The sequence below is a fragment of the Candoia aspera genome, chromosome 1, assembly GCF_035149785.1.
Source record: "Candoia aspera isolate rCanAsp1 chromosome 1, rCanAsp1.hap2, whole genome shotgun sequence".
Classification (NCBI taxonomy): domain Eukaryota; kingdom Metazoa; phylum Chordata; class Lepidosauria; order Squamata; family Boidae; genus Candoia; species Candoia aspera.
In genome coordinates, this window is record NC_086153.1 from 217,412,274 (window position 1) to 217,426,538 (window position 14,265).

A 14,265-nucleotide genomic window follows, 5' to 3' on the forward strand; every position below is an offset into this window, starting at 1 on the left:
CATGGAGCTAAGCACTGCAATGCAAACTCCTTGTAAAGGGAACGTTACAGGGGCAGGTTCTGTGCCAGCAGCACTCCAGAAACACAAATGCCACATGAGAAATCTTCCCTAGCGTTCAGATGCCATGAAGAAGTTTCGCCTGATGTGCAACTGTTAAAGAAGCAGAGACAGTGGGGAAAAAAAGGAAACTCAACCTGGAGTAGTTGGTAATGAACCCCATTATAATCCTTTTCCAAAGGATCCCCTCCCCCACTATTTCCATATCTATATTATGGAGAGTATTTAAAAATGTGGTGAGTTTAGAAAGCACTTTTTGTGAACATTGTAACAGAGAAAAGAGATTTAAAATCCAGTGTGTGCTCTGGAATCAGTATAGATTTTCATTTGATTTACAAGTGGCTGTACCAACACAGCAGTTTTTGCCAGCAGAGAGAAGCTGTGCTGTCTAACTTCAAATGCCGCAATGTAGTTGTTCAAAGCAGTGCTTTAATCAGGAAAAAGAAATAGGCTTGCTTCAAACCAAAGCAGTAGTTCAACTAAAATGGGATGTGGGATGTAGGGACAGGGAAATTCTTCTGGCCTGCCAGGAATAGAATGTAAGTAATGTAATAAAATAAAAATCTTAAATAATGTAATGTAATAAAATTCCTAATTGGGATACATTTTTCAAGCTTATGAGCAGTTTCATTTAATTATGGGCTTCTGGTAACCCGTTGTAGCATATTTATCTCCCTGGCCTGCTTGCTTCCAGGATACAGAGTAATAATTGTTCTTTAATAAGACTGAAGATGTGAAAACTTCAAGGTTCAATACAAGAGAATACAGCGGTGCTTAAATGTTTGTGAACCCTTTTTGAATTTTCAATATTTCTGCATAAATACGACCTAAAATGTGATCTATTCTCCGCACAAGTCCTAAAACTAGATAAAGAGAACCCAGTTAAACAAATGAGTCACTTTTTTACACTTGTCCATTGATTTATTGAGGAAAATGATCTAAAGTGACATACTTGTATGTGGCAAAAGTATGTGAACCTCTAGGATTATCAGTTCATTTGAGGGAAATTAGAGTCAGGTGTTTCAGTCACGGATGATAATCAGGTCTGAGTACAGGAGGTCCTGCCTTATTTAAAGAACAGAATTCTGGGTATTTACTATCAAAGTTTGATCTTCACAATACAGGAATGTGGAAGTGTGTCATGGTTTGAACAAAGGAAATTTCTGAGGACCTCTGAAAAACAGTTGTGGATGCTCACCAGGCTAGAAAAGGTTAAAAAACTATTTCCAAAGAGTCTGAACGCTACCAGTCCACTGTCAGGAAGAGCGTGCACAAAAGGAGGCAATTTAACACCATTGTTATCCTCCCCAGGAGTTGTCAACTAACCAAGATCACACAAAGAGCAAGGTGTATAATACTTTGGGAGGTCTCAAAGAATCCCAAGGTAATTTCTAAGGAACTAAAGACTTCTTTTGCATTGATGAATGTCAGCGTTCATGAGGCCACCATCAGGAGAACACTGAATACCAGTGGTGTGCATGGTAGGATTGCAAGGAGAAGGCCACTACTCTCCAAAAAGAACATTGCTGCTCTGTTTTGTGAAAGACCACATGGATAAGCTAGAAGGCTATTGGAGAAAGTTCTGTGGATGGATGAGATCAAAATAGAACTTTTTAGCTTGAATGAAAAGCAAACACTGCATTCCAGTGTAAGAACCTTATCCCATCTGTGAAACAAGTTGGTTTGGGCCTGCTTGCTGTTTATAGACTAGGACAGCTTACCATCATTGCTGGAACTATGGATCTTGAATTGTCCCATTAAGTGAGGTGGGGTAGGGAGATGCTGTGTGAGTGCATGCAGGGGAGGGGTTGCTGCAATATGAGCTATGTAGCATGAGATCCCTGGGATCTTGTACTCCGTAGCGGGGCTCCTCAGGAGAAAAAGTGGTAGGAGCGACTTACAACCTTCCCTGCCAGCTTCCCTGTTGACTTTGCTTGTGGGAAGCTGGCAGGAAAGGTCACAAATGGTGATCATGTTACTGCAGGATGTTGCAACTGTCGTGTGAGCAATTGCCAAGCGTCCAGACCACGTGATTGTGGGGGCACTGTGGTTTTCGGAACTTTGACCGGTCGTAAGTACCACTCATTTAACACTGTTGCAACTTCAAATAGTCACTGAACAAGTGGTGGTTAACTAAGGACTACCTGTAGTTGCAGTTATTGCTGCCCAAAGGGGCACACCAGTTACTGAAGGCAAAGTTTCACATGCTTTTACCCCACACAAATATGTAGTTTTGGATCATTTTCCTCAGTAAATCAATAAACAAGCATAATGTTTTTGATTCATTTGTTTAATTGGGTTCTCTTTACCTAGTTTTAGGACTTGTGTGGAAAACAGATAAGGTTTTAGGTCATATTTATGCAGAAATATTGAAAATTCAAAAAGGTTCACCAACTTTTAAGCACCACTGTATGTAAGGAGCAGCTCTTCCACTATTCATTACCTTCTGTGAATCTAGTCTGCACTGAGTGGATTGTGAACTTCAGTCCAAGAGTGTGACACATTTCTTAGTAATGTTTGTGCTTGACATTTTAGAAGGAAAACTGTCAACCTTTGCTGTGATTCCTTGCCGCTCCCTTCCTTGTTTATACTCAGAGGTAGCTATTTTATCTATTTGAAGAATACCACAGAAAGCTGTTTGCTTTTCTTGGTTTGTTATGGTGTGATGCTTCTGGACCATAAATTGCTTTGGAATGTTCTTAATAAATGGTAGCATTACATTGGGATTGGCCATTGCTTTTACTGACTCAGCACTGCATCTCTAACAGGTCACAGAAATTAGGTGAAAGTTTGCTTTGGTATAAAAAAAATTAGAGAAGAAAACCTTCAACTGTTTAATCATGCATACTAGGGAATTATGCCTATCTAAGAGGAAGAACATCAAGTTAAGCCATGGTTTGCTTACCCAATCATAATTGGCTGAATTCATAGATCACCCTAAGCCATAAACTATTAGTTACAAACCCACAATGGCTAGGTTTTCACAACATACTAAGCCAACCTACCACACAATTATAACTTAATAGGATGTCTGAACCCAGCAAGTGGTTGTTTGTTACATAGTTCACTTACTGACATCCACAGTTTTGATCAAATGGGAGCATATATGAAACACTAAGGCATGTTCAAAAAAAGAAAAATGAATTTGGGCGAGGCACCATATTTTAGTGGTTTTGGCTGGGTTGCTGGTTTATTAATTAGAAACAGAAGGGATTAATGTTGAGTTGCTTGCTACAATTGCCAGTGATGATAGTTTAAAGCCTATAAGTCTCAAGAAAAGATTAATGTGCCCTATGAACAATAGAGTCTTGGATTATGATCTGTCATCTACCAGTCATCTGGATTTTGGTAGCCCATAGCTGATAGCCTAGCCCTAGTGCTCCAATGTATCTTCATCAATATTTTGGTAGGTACTTCTGCTGGTAGTGTTTTTTTTTTAATAAGAGGCAAAAAGTAGATGACTCTTTTCTTGCAGGGAGATTTATCAAATGAGAATGTTTAAATTTCTGATTCTTTCCTGTGATGTATTTATTATGATTCTGTACCAGACAGAAAAACAACATAGTTTTCATCTGATCTGATTTACCTCCCCCTGATACCAAACCCCTCTGTTCACATATTTTCCTTTCTAAACGGACTGTGCATTTTGGCCATTCTTCTATGACAAAATAGCTAGCTGTCTTTTATAGTTCCAATGTGTTGAAAACAGCTGAGAATTACTTTAATTTGAACACACCAGATCATTGAAACAGAACACTATGTCACTACTTTATTAAAATAAGGTTATGGAAACATGGGGAAAAGGTCTGATGGAACTTTCTAATAGCACACCTGCCTCAAGCAAATTATTTATTCCAATAACTGAATGCAATTTGCCAGCATCATGTGCCCTGTCTTGCACAAGAAAAGGAAGCATAATGGGCCATTGTTGAATTTTGAGGAAGTGTACAGGTGGCACAAATGTCCTGGGAATGTACAGGAAAGGCCAGTGGGTTTCTTTGACTGTAAACAACACTTTCAGTAAAGCTAGATGTATTTTTTGGCCAGTGTAAACATTCCAAATAGCTAGTTTAACAAATTATGGAGGGAGAAGCAAAAAACTAAGCAGGCAGGTTCACGCTACAGTATATTAAACTTCAGTCCCACATTTCCTGGAAAATATACTAGTTACTGGCAGAGCAATCCAACCAAACCGGCTGTTTAATTTTGCAACAGGCTTTACTTCAAGGCAAGTAAAACCATTGACTGTTTCTGAACTTGCATGATGACACATGTTTTAAGAGGAAAGCAGTGGGACTTTGAAATTTATGACTCTGAGGTGAGGAAAGAGCTGGGATGAGCTGCCTCTATAAGGGTGAGAAATCCAGTGCCTTTCACCTAGTCAAAGTACACATACAAAGCAGGGCATTTGTTTAAAAGGAAATGTCAGCAACTGCTCTTCTGTCTTCTTTCTCCCTCTGCCTCCAATATAGCAGTGAGAGGTCTCAGCATCCTGCACCACCCTTTGAATTTCAATACTCTATAAACCCCACTTAAGAACAACACATCCTCACAATAGGCTTTGAATAGGTGCATTCCTACAAAGTACTATTCTATCAACCAGACTTAACTTGAACGGCTGACAATGAAAACAAAACTTTATTATAGCTTGAAGTGATGGCCTAGTTTTTATTTATTTTTATTTTATTTGTCAAATTTATATAGCCACCCATCTCACAAACAATTTACTCTGGGCAGCATACAACATATTATTTAAAAATATTAAAAATTATTAAAAAAACAAGCTAAAAGAAATATTCAGCGAAGAGATGTTAATAATTATGCAGGAACCTCAATAATTCACCAGTCCCTTGTAGTCCCCAGGCCTGATGGCGCAACCAAGTTTTTTTTATAAGAATTTTATTAAGTTTCAAAGAAAGATAAAAGCTACAGAAAAACAAAAAACTACAAAAAGAAAAAAGAAAAAACTAAAAAAGTGTGGAAACACAAGAGAAAAAAAAAATTAGAGTTACAAAAAGAGGCACAACCAGGTTTTGAGGGACCTTCAGAAGTGATGAAGCCACCCTCACTCCGATGGGGCGGGGAGGATATTCCATAATGCGGGCACCACTGTTCACATGACACACTATGATGCAATCTGATTATTATTATTATTATTATTTTGGGCTTAGCCATTATAGTTTGCAACCATGGGTTTAGGTTTAATGTCTTCCATGAACCCACTCTTAAAGTCCTGTATACTTCTAAATAAGTACCTTTTTGGAGGAAAGCTAGCTGCTATTTAAAGTCTTTTGTGGCTTTCTAATTTACAAAAGAGAATTCATATTTAAGTGACATTTATTACATTAGCACTGAATAACTTTTAATTTTATGATTTAGCTGTTGACACTGTTGAAGGCCCCATGCATGGTTTTATGATACATAGCCTTCTAGTTCAGGGCTTGCTGATCTGCTATACAGTATAATCTGGTTGAAGATTAGTATAAAAGAAAAAACAGAACTACTATTAATAAAAGGGAGGATTTCATATGAATAAACACAGTGGTTTGAACTCAAAATGGACACCTTTGTGGATAAATTTAAGCCCTGATCCTTTTCTTAGGCTTGTTAACCAAAACATGCGTATGAGGTGCTAAAAATGGTGATGTGCACACTCTTGCTTTCTAAAGCGTCTTCCTCCATGTATCATGGCTAAGATACTGAACTAGAACTAGGGAAACCTATCAAACCTCAGCTCTGGAAGTTCACTGGATGACTGAGCACTGATTCACTCTCTCTCAGCCCAACTTACCTTATGGACCATTATTCTAGGAAAAAAAAACAGAAGAAGGAATGCTATGTATACTTCCTTGAGCTCTAAGAAGAAAGGGGTAATAGCAATCTAATGAATAACATAAAAATAAAATAACTAAGTGATTTCTTCACCCAGCATCTAAACCATAATATGGGTGTATTTGGTTTTGACTAAGCATCTTATGTGTCCCATATGAACATGTATATCCCATATGAGCACAACACTAAGGTGAAAAACCATGTTTATTGCAACAATTGCTGGGTGCCTGCTTTACAATAAAGATGAGCAATAGAAAAGCAAAGATTTTTACTGTATAGAAATTGAGGGCTACAAGGTGGGAAATCCTAGGGATCTGATTTGCTGGCAAGTTTGAGGAAGCTAGGCGGGTCCTTGTCAGTGTACCTGAGGTTAGTTCTATTGTTAGGCAAAATGGGCCTTTCAGGAGGGTGGCAGAGCTGGGGAAGTTCATCTTGAAAGAGATGGAATGCTGAGGTCATCAGCTGATAGAGGATGGAAGGTTGGGGTTTCTCTAAGTTGCAATTCCCTTGTAAGGACTGCCCTTGGGCTATGCTGTAAGCTGGTGAGGAGGTGTCTATTCTTTGGTTTGATGGGATTAAAGGGGGCTTTGTCTGGGGCAGGGAGGGTCAATTTGGGTCTGATGGAATCAGACAAAGAGAAGAACCGGGTTTGACCCTGGTAATGTCTAAAAGACAGGGGAACTTATAACTTTTAATTTAAAGAAGACAGAAGTACTAGCATGTTTGTTTCTATCTATCTCCTGGGGTGGGGGGACTATCAGAAATAAACGCTTTTCATGAGAAACAAATTGGACAGTTCTCTGGTTATCAAGGATTTAAATGCAAGAAAATTACAGTTCATTTTGTCCTTTATATCCAATTTGTACATTGTGTCCAGAACCTTTTCAATTGTTTCATCCCTGCCATGTAATTAATTGGCATATTAAGATCTTCCTGAAAAGCTGGAATACCAGCAACATGATCATTAAGTTAGCCGTAATGGTGAGAAAGGCAGGAGAATACAAAGCAAAAATGAAGCAGTAGCAAAAATAATCCCAACCAACATTTATAAAACAGCTATGAATATCGACAGACTTGTACGTGGACAGGACTAATACAAGTACTAGTTAGGCATATTTCCATACTATGTATGGAATGGATTTTCTTTTCTGATTCATTTAATTTATTTATCTAATCAAATGTGTGTATTATCAGACAATTGGTGAACATACTACAAAATTCTTGCTGTGCTGTTTAGTGGGAGCCCACTTTATAAGAAGAGCTAATTCCCTGCTTCTGAAGGCAGCTTATTTCACTGCTGCCTGTAAGGGCTGATGCTGATGAGACAAGAACCAGCAGTTCTCAGGCTAGGCAGAACCTTTGTGTAAACACTGAGCAGATGCCTTCCCATCTGAAGGCTGGAAAGAGAATGGTGACATTTCTGTTGACTCAAAAAGGCATGAGAAAAAACTAGAATATAAGTTCTGCAGTAATCAAGGGGCTTTCTTTCTGTGCTCTGCAGTAGGCAGATCTTCTGCACATATCTGGCTTCTCTCTTATCTGCAATAAAATAACCTACATAGCCCATGTCATGCCTATAACTTTCTGCAGTAAGCAAGTTTCTGAATATGAAATGAAGCTTTTGAAGAGTTGAGATTTATGGCCATATCTGGCAGTACTCATATTCCCAACACTATGGGAGAAGAGCCAGTGCCTTGATATCAAGGTTAAATAATGGCTAATAATTGAGTCTCCTCTGTGCCTTGCTCTAGTATCAAAATCAAGTTGTGATCCAGCTGCTGGCTCCCTTGCCAGACCTGGTTCAATATCCAGCAGCTACAGTATTGCTGAAACAACCCTCTGATGCTGACTATCCACTTCTTTGTCTAAAAATACAATGAGAATACTGGCAAATCTATTACCTTTCTCACTTAATAATGCATTTTCCTAAGATCTTAAGATTTTTCCACTAACCAAACTTTAATATGATTTATCATTGGCCTAACAGTCAGCAAAGTAGGCAACCCCTTTTTTGAAACATCCATCAAGTCATCTGTTGAGCTATTGTCTGTATTAATCCATGTTTGCTTGGGTACTGATGTAAGATTTGAAGCACAGTAAAGGTAGGAAGGGAAGATACCACTATTCTCCTCCATTCTATCTTCCCTCTCTCTACCAGTTGAAACTTAGGAAGTTGAACCCCTGCAGTTGGGCTCAGATTTCCATAAAATACCACTATCAAATATCAAATGCAGAGTTGGCTTGAATAAAATAATACATCAGTAGGAATATCAGTAGGACTTCATCCACCTCTCCTCCCCCCCCCCACTTTTTTTTAAGAACTAGGACCAACATCTAGTCCATATTTTATCAACTTCTGAACTCTGTAACAATTATGGATTACCACCCTCTTTCCCTCATTTCTGCACTCTTGCATTGGCTGTAGAATGCATAGATTTTTAACAAAGTAAGATCTCAGAAGAACCTACAATCTAAGAGAGAGGGAGAGACTACGTCATCTAAAAATGAGTTTTGTAATAGGGAGAATTTCTGACAGAGGTAGAAAAGATAGGATGGGTGCTTCTGTATAAATAAATATAAGTTCTGTCTTTAAAAAGGTCAGGTGCTGGGTTCACACAGGATGCTAAGGTAAAACTACCAGAAATACATTACTGTTTAGCATGAGACACTAAGTCAGCCACTGCAAAGGAAAATTTGCCTTTTCTTTGCTTCTTCAGCAGGTAGAGACTCATATATTGAATGATCTATCATGGTAATAGGGGGGAATCCCTAAATATAGAACAAGCATTTGGAGTAGACAGGTGTGCTAGAATCCTTCCTGACATGTTAGGTTTGTTCTTGTTTTATAATATGCAAAGATATTTGTTTTGTATGATGAAGCATCCAGTCAGATGAGGTTAAAAGTGGGAGAGTCTATAGAGAGTTTGGCTATATCACGGAAAAGTAACTGAAGTCCATGACTTCTGCTATTACTAAGGTTGTATAAAGCATTTGAAAGAGGTGCTTCACAAAGAGTGGGAGTACAAATGAAACACTTCTCTTCAAATTGGTAAAACAGCTGTATTTGAGCATGAGCCTTGCAAGAGTTTGAGAAACACCTTTTTCAAATTCTTTGCACAGCTCTAAAATTTATACTATCAAGTAACTCCTTTAAAAAAAAGTTTATTCATTATTTCATTGAGTAATCATTACTGATAAATTCCTAGCAGTATAAGTTAGGAATGCCCTCTTGTGTGTAGAATGAAGAATAGCACATTAATCTGACAGGAAAGTAGAATGGATTGGAGATCTTCAGAACTGAAAGTAGTGCAAGAGGGGCTTTGCTTCTAAAAGTACAGACACATTTGTTTGTGTGACTGCAAAACAGTTATTGGAAATAATAAAAAAATCTGCACATATACTGGAAATAAATGTGAGATAAATGCACTAATCACAAGCATTTCCCATTTCACAGAGAAGACTCAAAATGTTAGAAGACATCTTTGGTCCTTTTCCTAATCAAGCTATCCTTCAAAACAATGTCTAATTACAGTGAACAGAACCATTAGTAAAATACATGCAATCAAATTTGCCTTCTTTTTTCTGATATTTCATTTATTCACTAAGATCCCAATGCAAGAAATGCAAATTCCATGCAGGAAAAGAGGACTAAAAAAAAAATGCTTGTGATCTAAGAGGACACAATTTAGTTTACACTGTATAGTGTCTGTTCTCCTAGTTCTACTGCCAGACTTTTAATGGCTCATAGTTATAGAACCTCTTTTTAGAAATAAGTGTGGAGCATTCTTCTTATCTTTTGTTAAGATTTTTTTTTTGTCTTTTAGTAAGAGAGGGTCTGCAATTCATAATTGAAATACTCCATTTGTATCTTTATAGTGATATAAGAGAGTATGTTTTATAATTGAAGAACTAATGGGCATGCCTGTTGAAGTCACAATTAATCCACTGCATGTCTTGCACTTTGAATTCTCCTTATGGGTAATGGATTGCATGGTTTCATAAAGAACAGGTTCTTCTTTTTTTTTTAAGGAGAAAGAATTAATGGTTGGGAGCTCAGGGTCAGATACCTATGCTCTACCTATAGAAGTGATATAATTTTTCTTGTGTTGAAGTGTGGAAGGATAGATTGATACAATTGTTTTAAAGGGAACTCTTATTTGCAAGTTTGTATATATCAAGAGGAATTAATTTAACTTTTAGATTTTTTTCTGTTGCTTTTCACTGCTTTCATTTCTTCATCAGCTTCTTTCTCCAAGTCAAAAGTTGCTTTTCTTCTTACTCACTTCCCTAACCTTCTTCCAGTTTACTTTTAAAATAGCTAATCCGAAGTTGCAAATATTGTTATTCATTTTAAAAAAAATCTGGTTGTTGTTGTTGTTGTTGTTATTTAAGCTCTTCCTTTTTTGCAAGGGCAAGCCAGTCAGTGCTACTACCCAGAAAGAGGGAGAGTGGAATTACAAGTGATATTATTAGGGCTGGCTGATTGGTGCAATGAAATCCATTTCCCCAGCACAAACAAACAAAACACACACAGATTATTATCTTCCCCATGGCAGACAAAGGTGAAAAGATGAATAAATGCTTCCAAATGTAGAGAGCAATGATCATAAAAAACATTTAATCTGGCTGATGAAATCTACCTCATTCAATGCCTACCTTTTCCTGATGGGAAGAAGCAGTCCATTTCTACACTGCTCCGGGAATGGGAGATGCAGAGAGCACTGCTGGGGACCAGACCTTCCTGAGGTGGACTCCGTTCCGTGGTCCGTACCAGACACCAGCCTGGCCGTTCACTTGGCCTTTCGAGTAACTCCACAGTCTGTCCCACCTGGATGCTCAGTTCGCTGCTATGACTGGCAACAAAGTCTTGCAGCACCACAGTTAGTTCACATCCTCCAGACAGCTGTGAGGGAAGAAAAGAGAAGTAAGAGGAGAAGTAGACTATATCTGACTGAATATAACAATATCTGAGATTATGCTGGACCCTGATACCCAACATCTTTGCTCACCTCTTTAAAACAGCTCCATTTTGACTGTTTAGAGCAGGCATGCACATGCAGCCTACCAAGCACCTTGTGTGATGTGCCAGGATTTTTTGAAAAATAATCCACTGCCACCAAATATCTCCACTGTCAGGTTGGATCTGCCACCAAGGTTATCGCAACCACTTCCACCCCAAAATACATGCTGCCAAGCACCTCCAATGCCTCAAGCCTCACGGACACTGTCAGCTCCAACACTGCAGTCACACCACTAGCCAACAAACAGCTGATCAGTGTGCCAGCTATTATTTGTGGCTTGTGATTATTTTTAATCTATCAGTCTGCCCTTTCCCTATCTATGAGTTATGTAGACCTGATTTAGAGTCTGAGTTAATTATGCATTACAAATCAAGTTTGCTGTTATTTGCTATAGTTTTTCACATTCTGTGGCTTCTAAATCCTACCCAAATAGATAATTTGCTGTCAGCTGTCAGTGATCTGGGCCAGATTAGAAGTACTGAGGAATTACTGTTAGCTCCCACTTAAAATATAATTAACTATCAGTTCTCAGAAGGATCAACTTGGATAGAAGCATTGCTGTTTGGTACATTACCTCTTTCCCCACTCTACACCTTCCCCCTGAAGCCACTGTCAGCTATTATACTATATTGTATTATACATTAGATTTATATCTCACCTTTCCTTTAGGAACTCAAGGCAACTTACATAGCACTTCCTACTTCATTTTTTTTTAATTGCATCAACAATGCTGTGAGTAATTTTTGAGTTATGAGAGAGTGACTGGCTGAAAGTTACCTACTGAGTGTGAAAAATCAGGTAGAGTCTGGTAGCACCCTATCCAACTAACAAATTTTATTCAAAGGTATAACTTCCCCACCCCCACTTCATCCCAATTTAAATCTTACATCAGTTTAGCCACTCCATGCATCTGTTGAAGTCAACATCATATGCCTTTTAATAAAATGTGTTAGTCTGAAAAGCTAACTCTCCTACTAGAGTGTCACTAGCGAGGGTGAAAAAATACTCTGTTTTTATAGATACCTATATATTTCTTTCTGTGAAGTAAGGTCTAGCTTTGGTAGTGGTAGGCACATTGAATTGGAAGAGAAGGGGCTTTATCTGTGTTCTGCATCACTGTGATCCTGGTGTATGCTTATATATGGATTTCACATACCATGTCTAGATAGGCTCTCAAAGTAGGGGGGGAAAAAGACAGAGGGCATGCACATAATGTTATTTAACTGTTAGAACCAATGCAACTTTCTTATCCTAGCCAGTGCTGAGATAAGAATTTATAAGATCTCAAATAAAATCCTTGCTTAAAATATATTCTTCTACCTGCAGTTAGAGGTTATTATCAAAACATCCATGGTTTCAACCTGCTAAATTTGCCTCCAGTAGTCCCTCTTATTATGCTTTGTTGCAGAATCACTAGTTTAAAAAACAATGAAGCATATGAAACATCTCCTGCTCCTTTTGGGAGAAATATAATGGTTATTATAATCACTGGTAGCTAAGGAGTGCCATCAGCAATTGCATTACAGTTGTAAATAAAGGAGATACAGTATTTGCTTCAAAAATTTACCATTCAAGCATGAGACAACAGCAAAGATCAAAATCAAATTCAGAAACACAGATAATAGTGATAATATAGGTAACCTATAAGATCTGTGCATGACACCTCTAATTATGAGTACTATATCTGTAGTGGGGGTAAGAGTCATGTCCTATTTTCTTCCCTTTAAAATTTAATGAAATATTAAATTTTGGGGGATACTTTATCTGCAAAGGAGATTAAAAAGTCTGTTTTAATAGTTACTTTTGCTTTTCCATCAGAAAGATACAAATGAATGTTCATGATTAACCAAATGAAAGACTGTTCTAAGGAACACTTAGTGATTTTAGTTCTTTGTGTTCTGGGCCTATATCTGTACTCTGCATGTTATACTCCCTGATTAAGACAAAAATATAATTTCATGAAAACTTTCAGTGAATTGTAGAACTGAAGGAGTAAAAAAGAAAAGTGAGCCCAGATCCACCCACTAAAACAGGATCACGGACACCACAATTATGCTCAGCAGTCTAATGAATTATAAGATCGAACAAGAGTATTTTTGGTACATACAGACAGCTCTAATTCTGAGCACAGCTTATACCTTCAGGACAGATGTATGAGGTTATGCTGGTCTCTCATTCATTCATCAAGTTCACAGGAACCAGTGTGAAATGTCCTAAAAACTGGTTTTGTCATAGAGATCATAGTACAGTAATAAAATTTCATGGGAGATAGATAGATAGATAGATAGATAGATAGATAGATAGATAGATAGATAGATATGGTGCCCAGTCAATAGTTTTAAAAAATTTCATTGGACACACACTTTATGTGCTGTAAGAATGCCACATTATAATAGGAATAACAAGTACTATAATTTTGTTCTTACTTGTTTTCCCTAGCTCCTTTTTCCTGACATGTTTCTTTCACTTATGCCTTCCAAAATGTTGTAATCCTTTCCCTTAAGGGATCTCATAAGTCATCCCCCTTTGATTTCCACTGATCAGTGTGGACAGGAATCATTTGTTTGGAACACTCTTTATTATTACAGTATACTGAATACAGAATACTCTGAAAAAAGGAAAAGCGAAGCTGAAGGACTATCAGGAGCAGAATTGCCTTTTATAATCATTCTCTGTGAAGCATGGTGGTATTGCTAGGGCATGGTCAGTTTCTTGTATTCCTTTCAGGATCAGGCCAAAGGGTGAACCAGAGCATACTGAACAGTTAAGCAGTTGGCTAGAATATTGGCTCTGAATGTGAGGATCAGGGGCCCAATGAATCTGACAAGCGGAGCCTGCCAATCCAGTTTGTATTAATATTAATTAATAGATTAAGGGATTTAGAGAACTGTATGTGTTCTTCTCCAAGGCCCAGAAAACTGAGTGCCTTCCAGAAGAATACACAATTTGCATATTCTGCTATAAAGTGATTTGATCTGTATTTTGCAGTTTGGTATAAGTGATTGTTTTAGTTTTGTGGAAAATGCAATAACATTTTAGACTTTAAAAACATACAGTACACAAACACACACACACACATATAGTGATTTTAGTTTGACATAAGAAATGTGCTTTTTGAAAGAAACTACATTTGAAACTATTTAAATACGCACTTCAATGCAAATTTTTGGGAGGGTTTTTTTTGGGGGGGTTAAAAACAATCTGTAGATTAATGTGAAAATGGGATGCATGAACTCTAAATGAATGTATGAGAAATGATATGGACTGGAAACCGACCAATGTATCCTCCTGATGCTTATAATTTCTCATTGTTTGCTAGAGTGTATATCCAATGGATCATAAGGCATACTGGTGG

At 37.7% G+C, this 14,265-nt stretch overlaps 1 protein-coding gene across 2 annotated transcripts in view; it reads right to left on the minus strand.

Annotated features, from left to right (window-relative positions):
- Positions 1-14,265, minus strand: part of KALRN (kalirin RhoGEF kinase) — a 165,464-nt gene that overhangs the window by 50,505 nt on the left and 100,694 nt on the right. For both annotated transcript variants that reach the window (XM_063288781.1, XM_063288779.1), the window contains one exon: positions 10,546-10,792. In XM_063288781.1, coding sequence (XP_063144851.1) covers positions 10,546-10,792 — 247 coding nt within the window. The remainder of the gene's footprint in view (positions 1-10,545; positions 10,793-14,265) is intronic.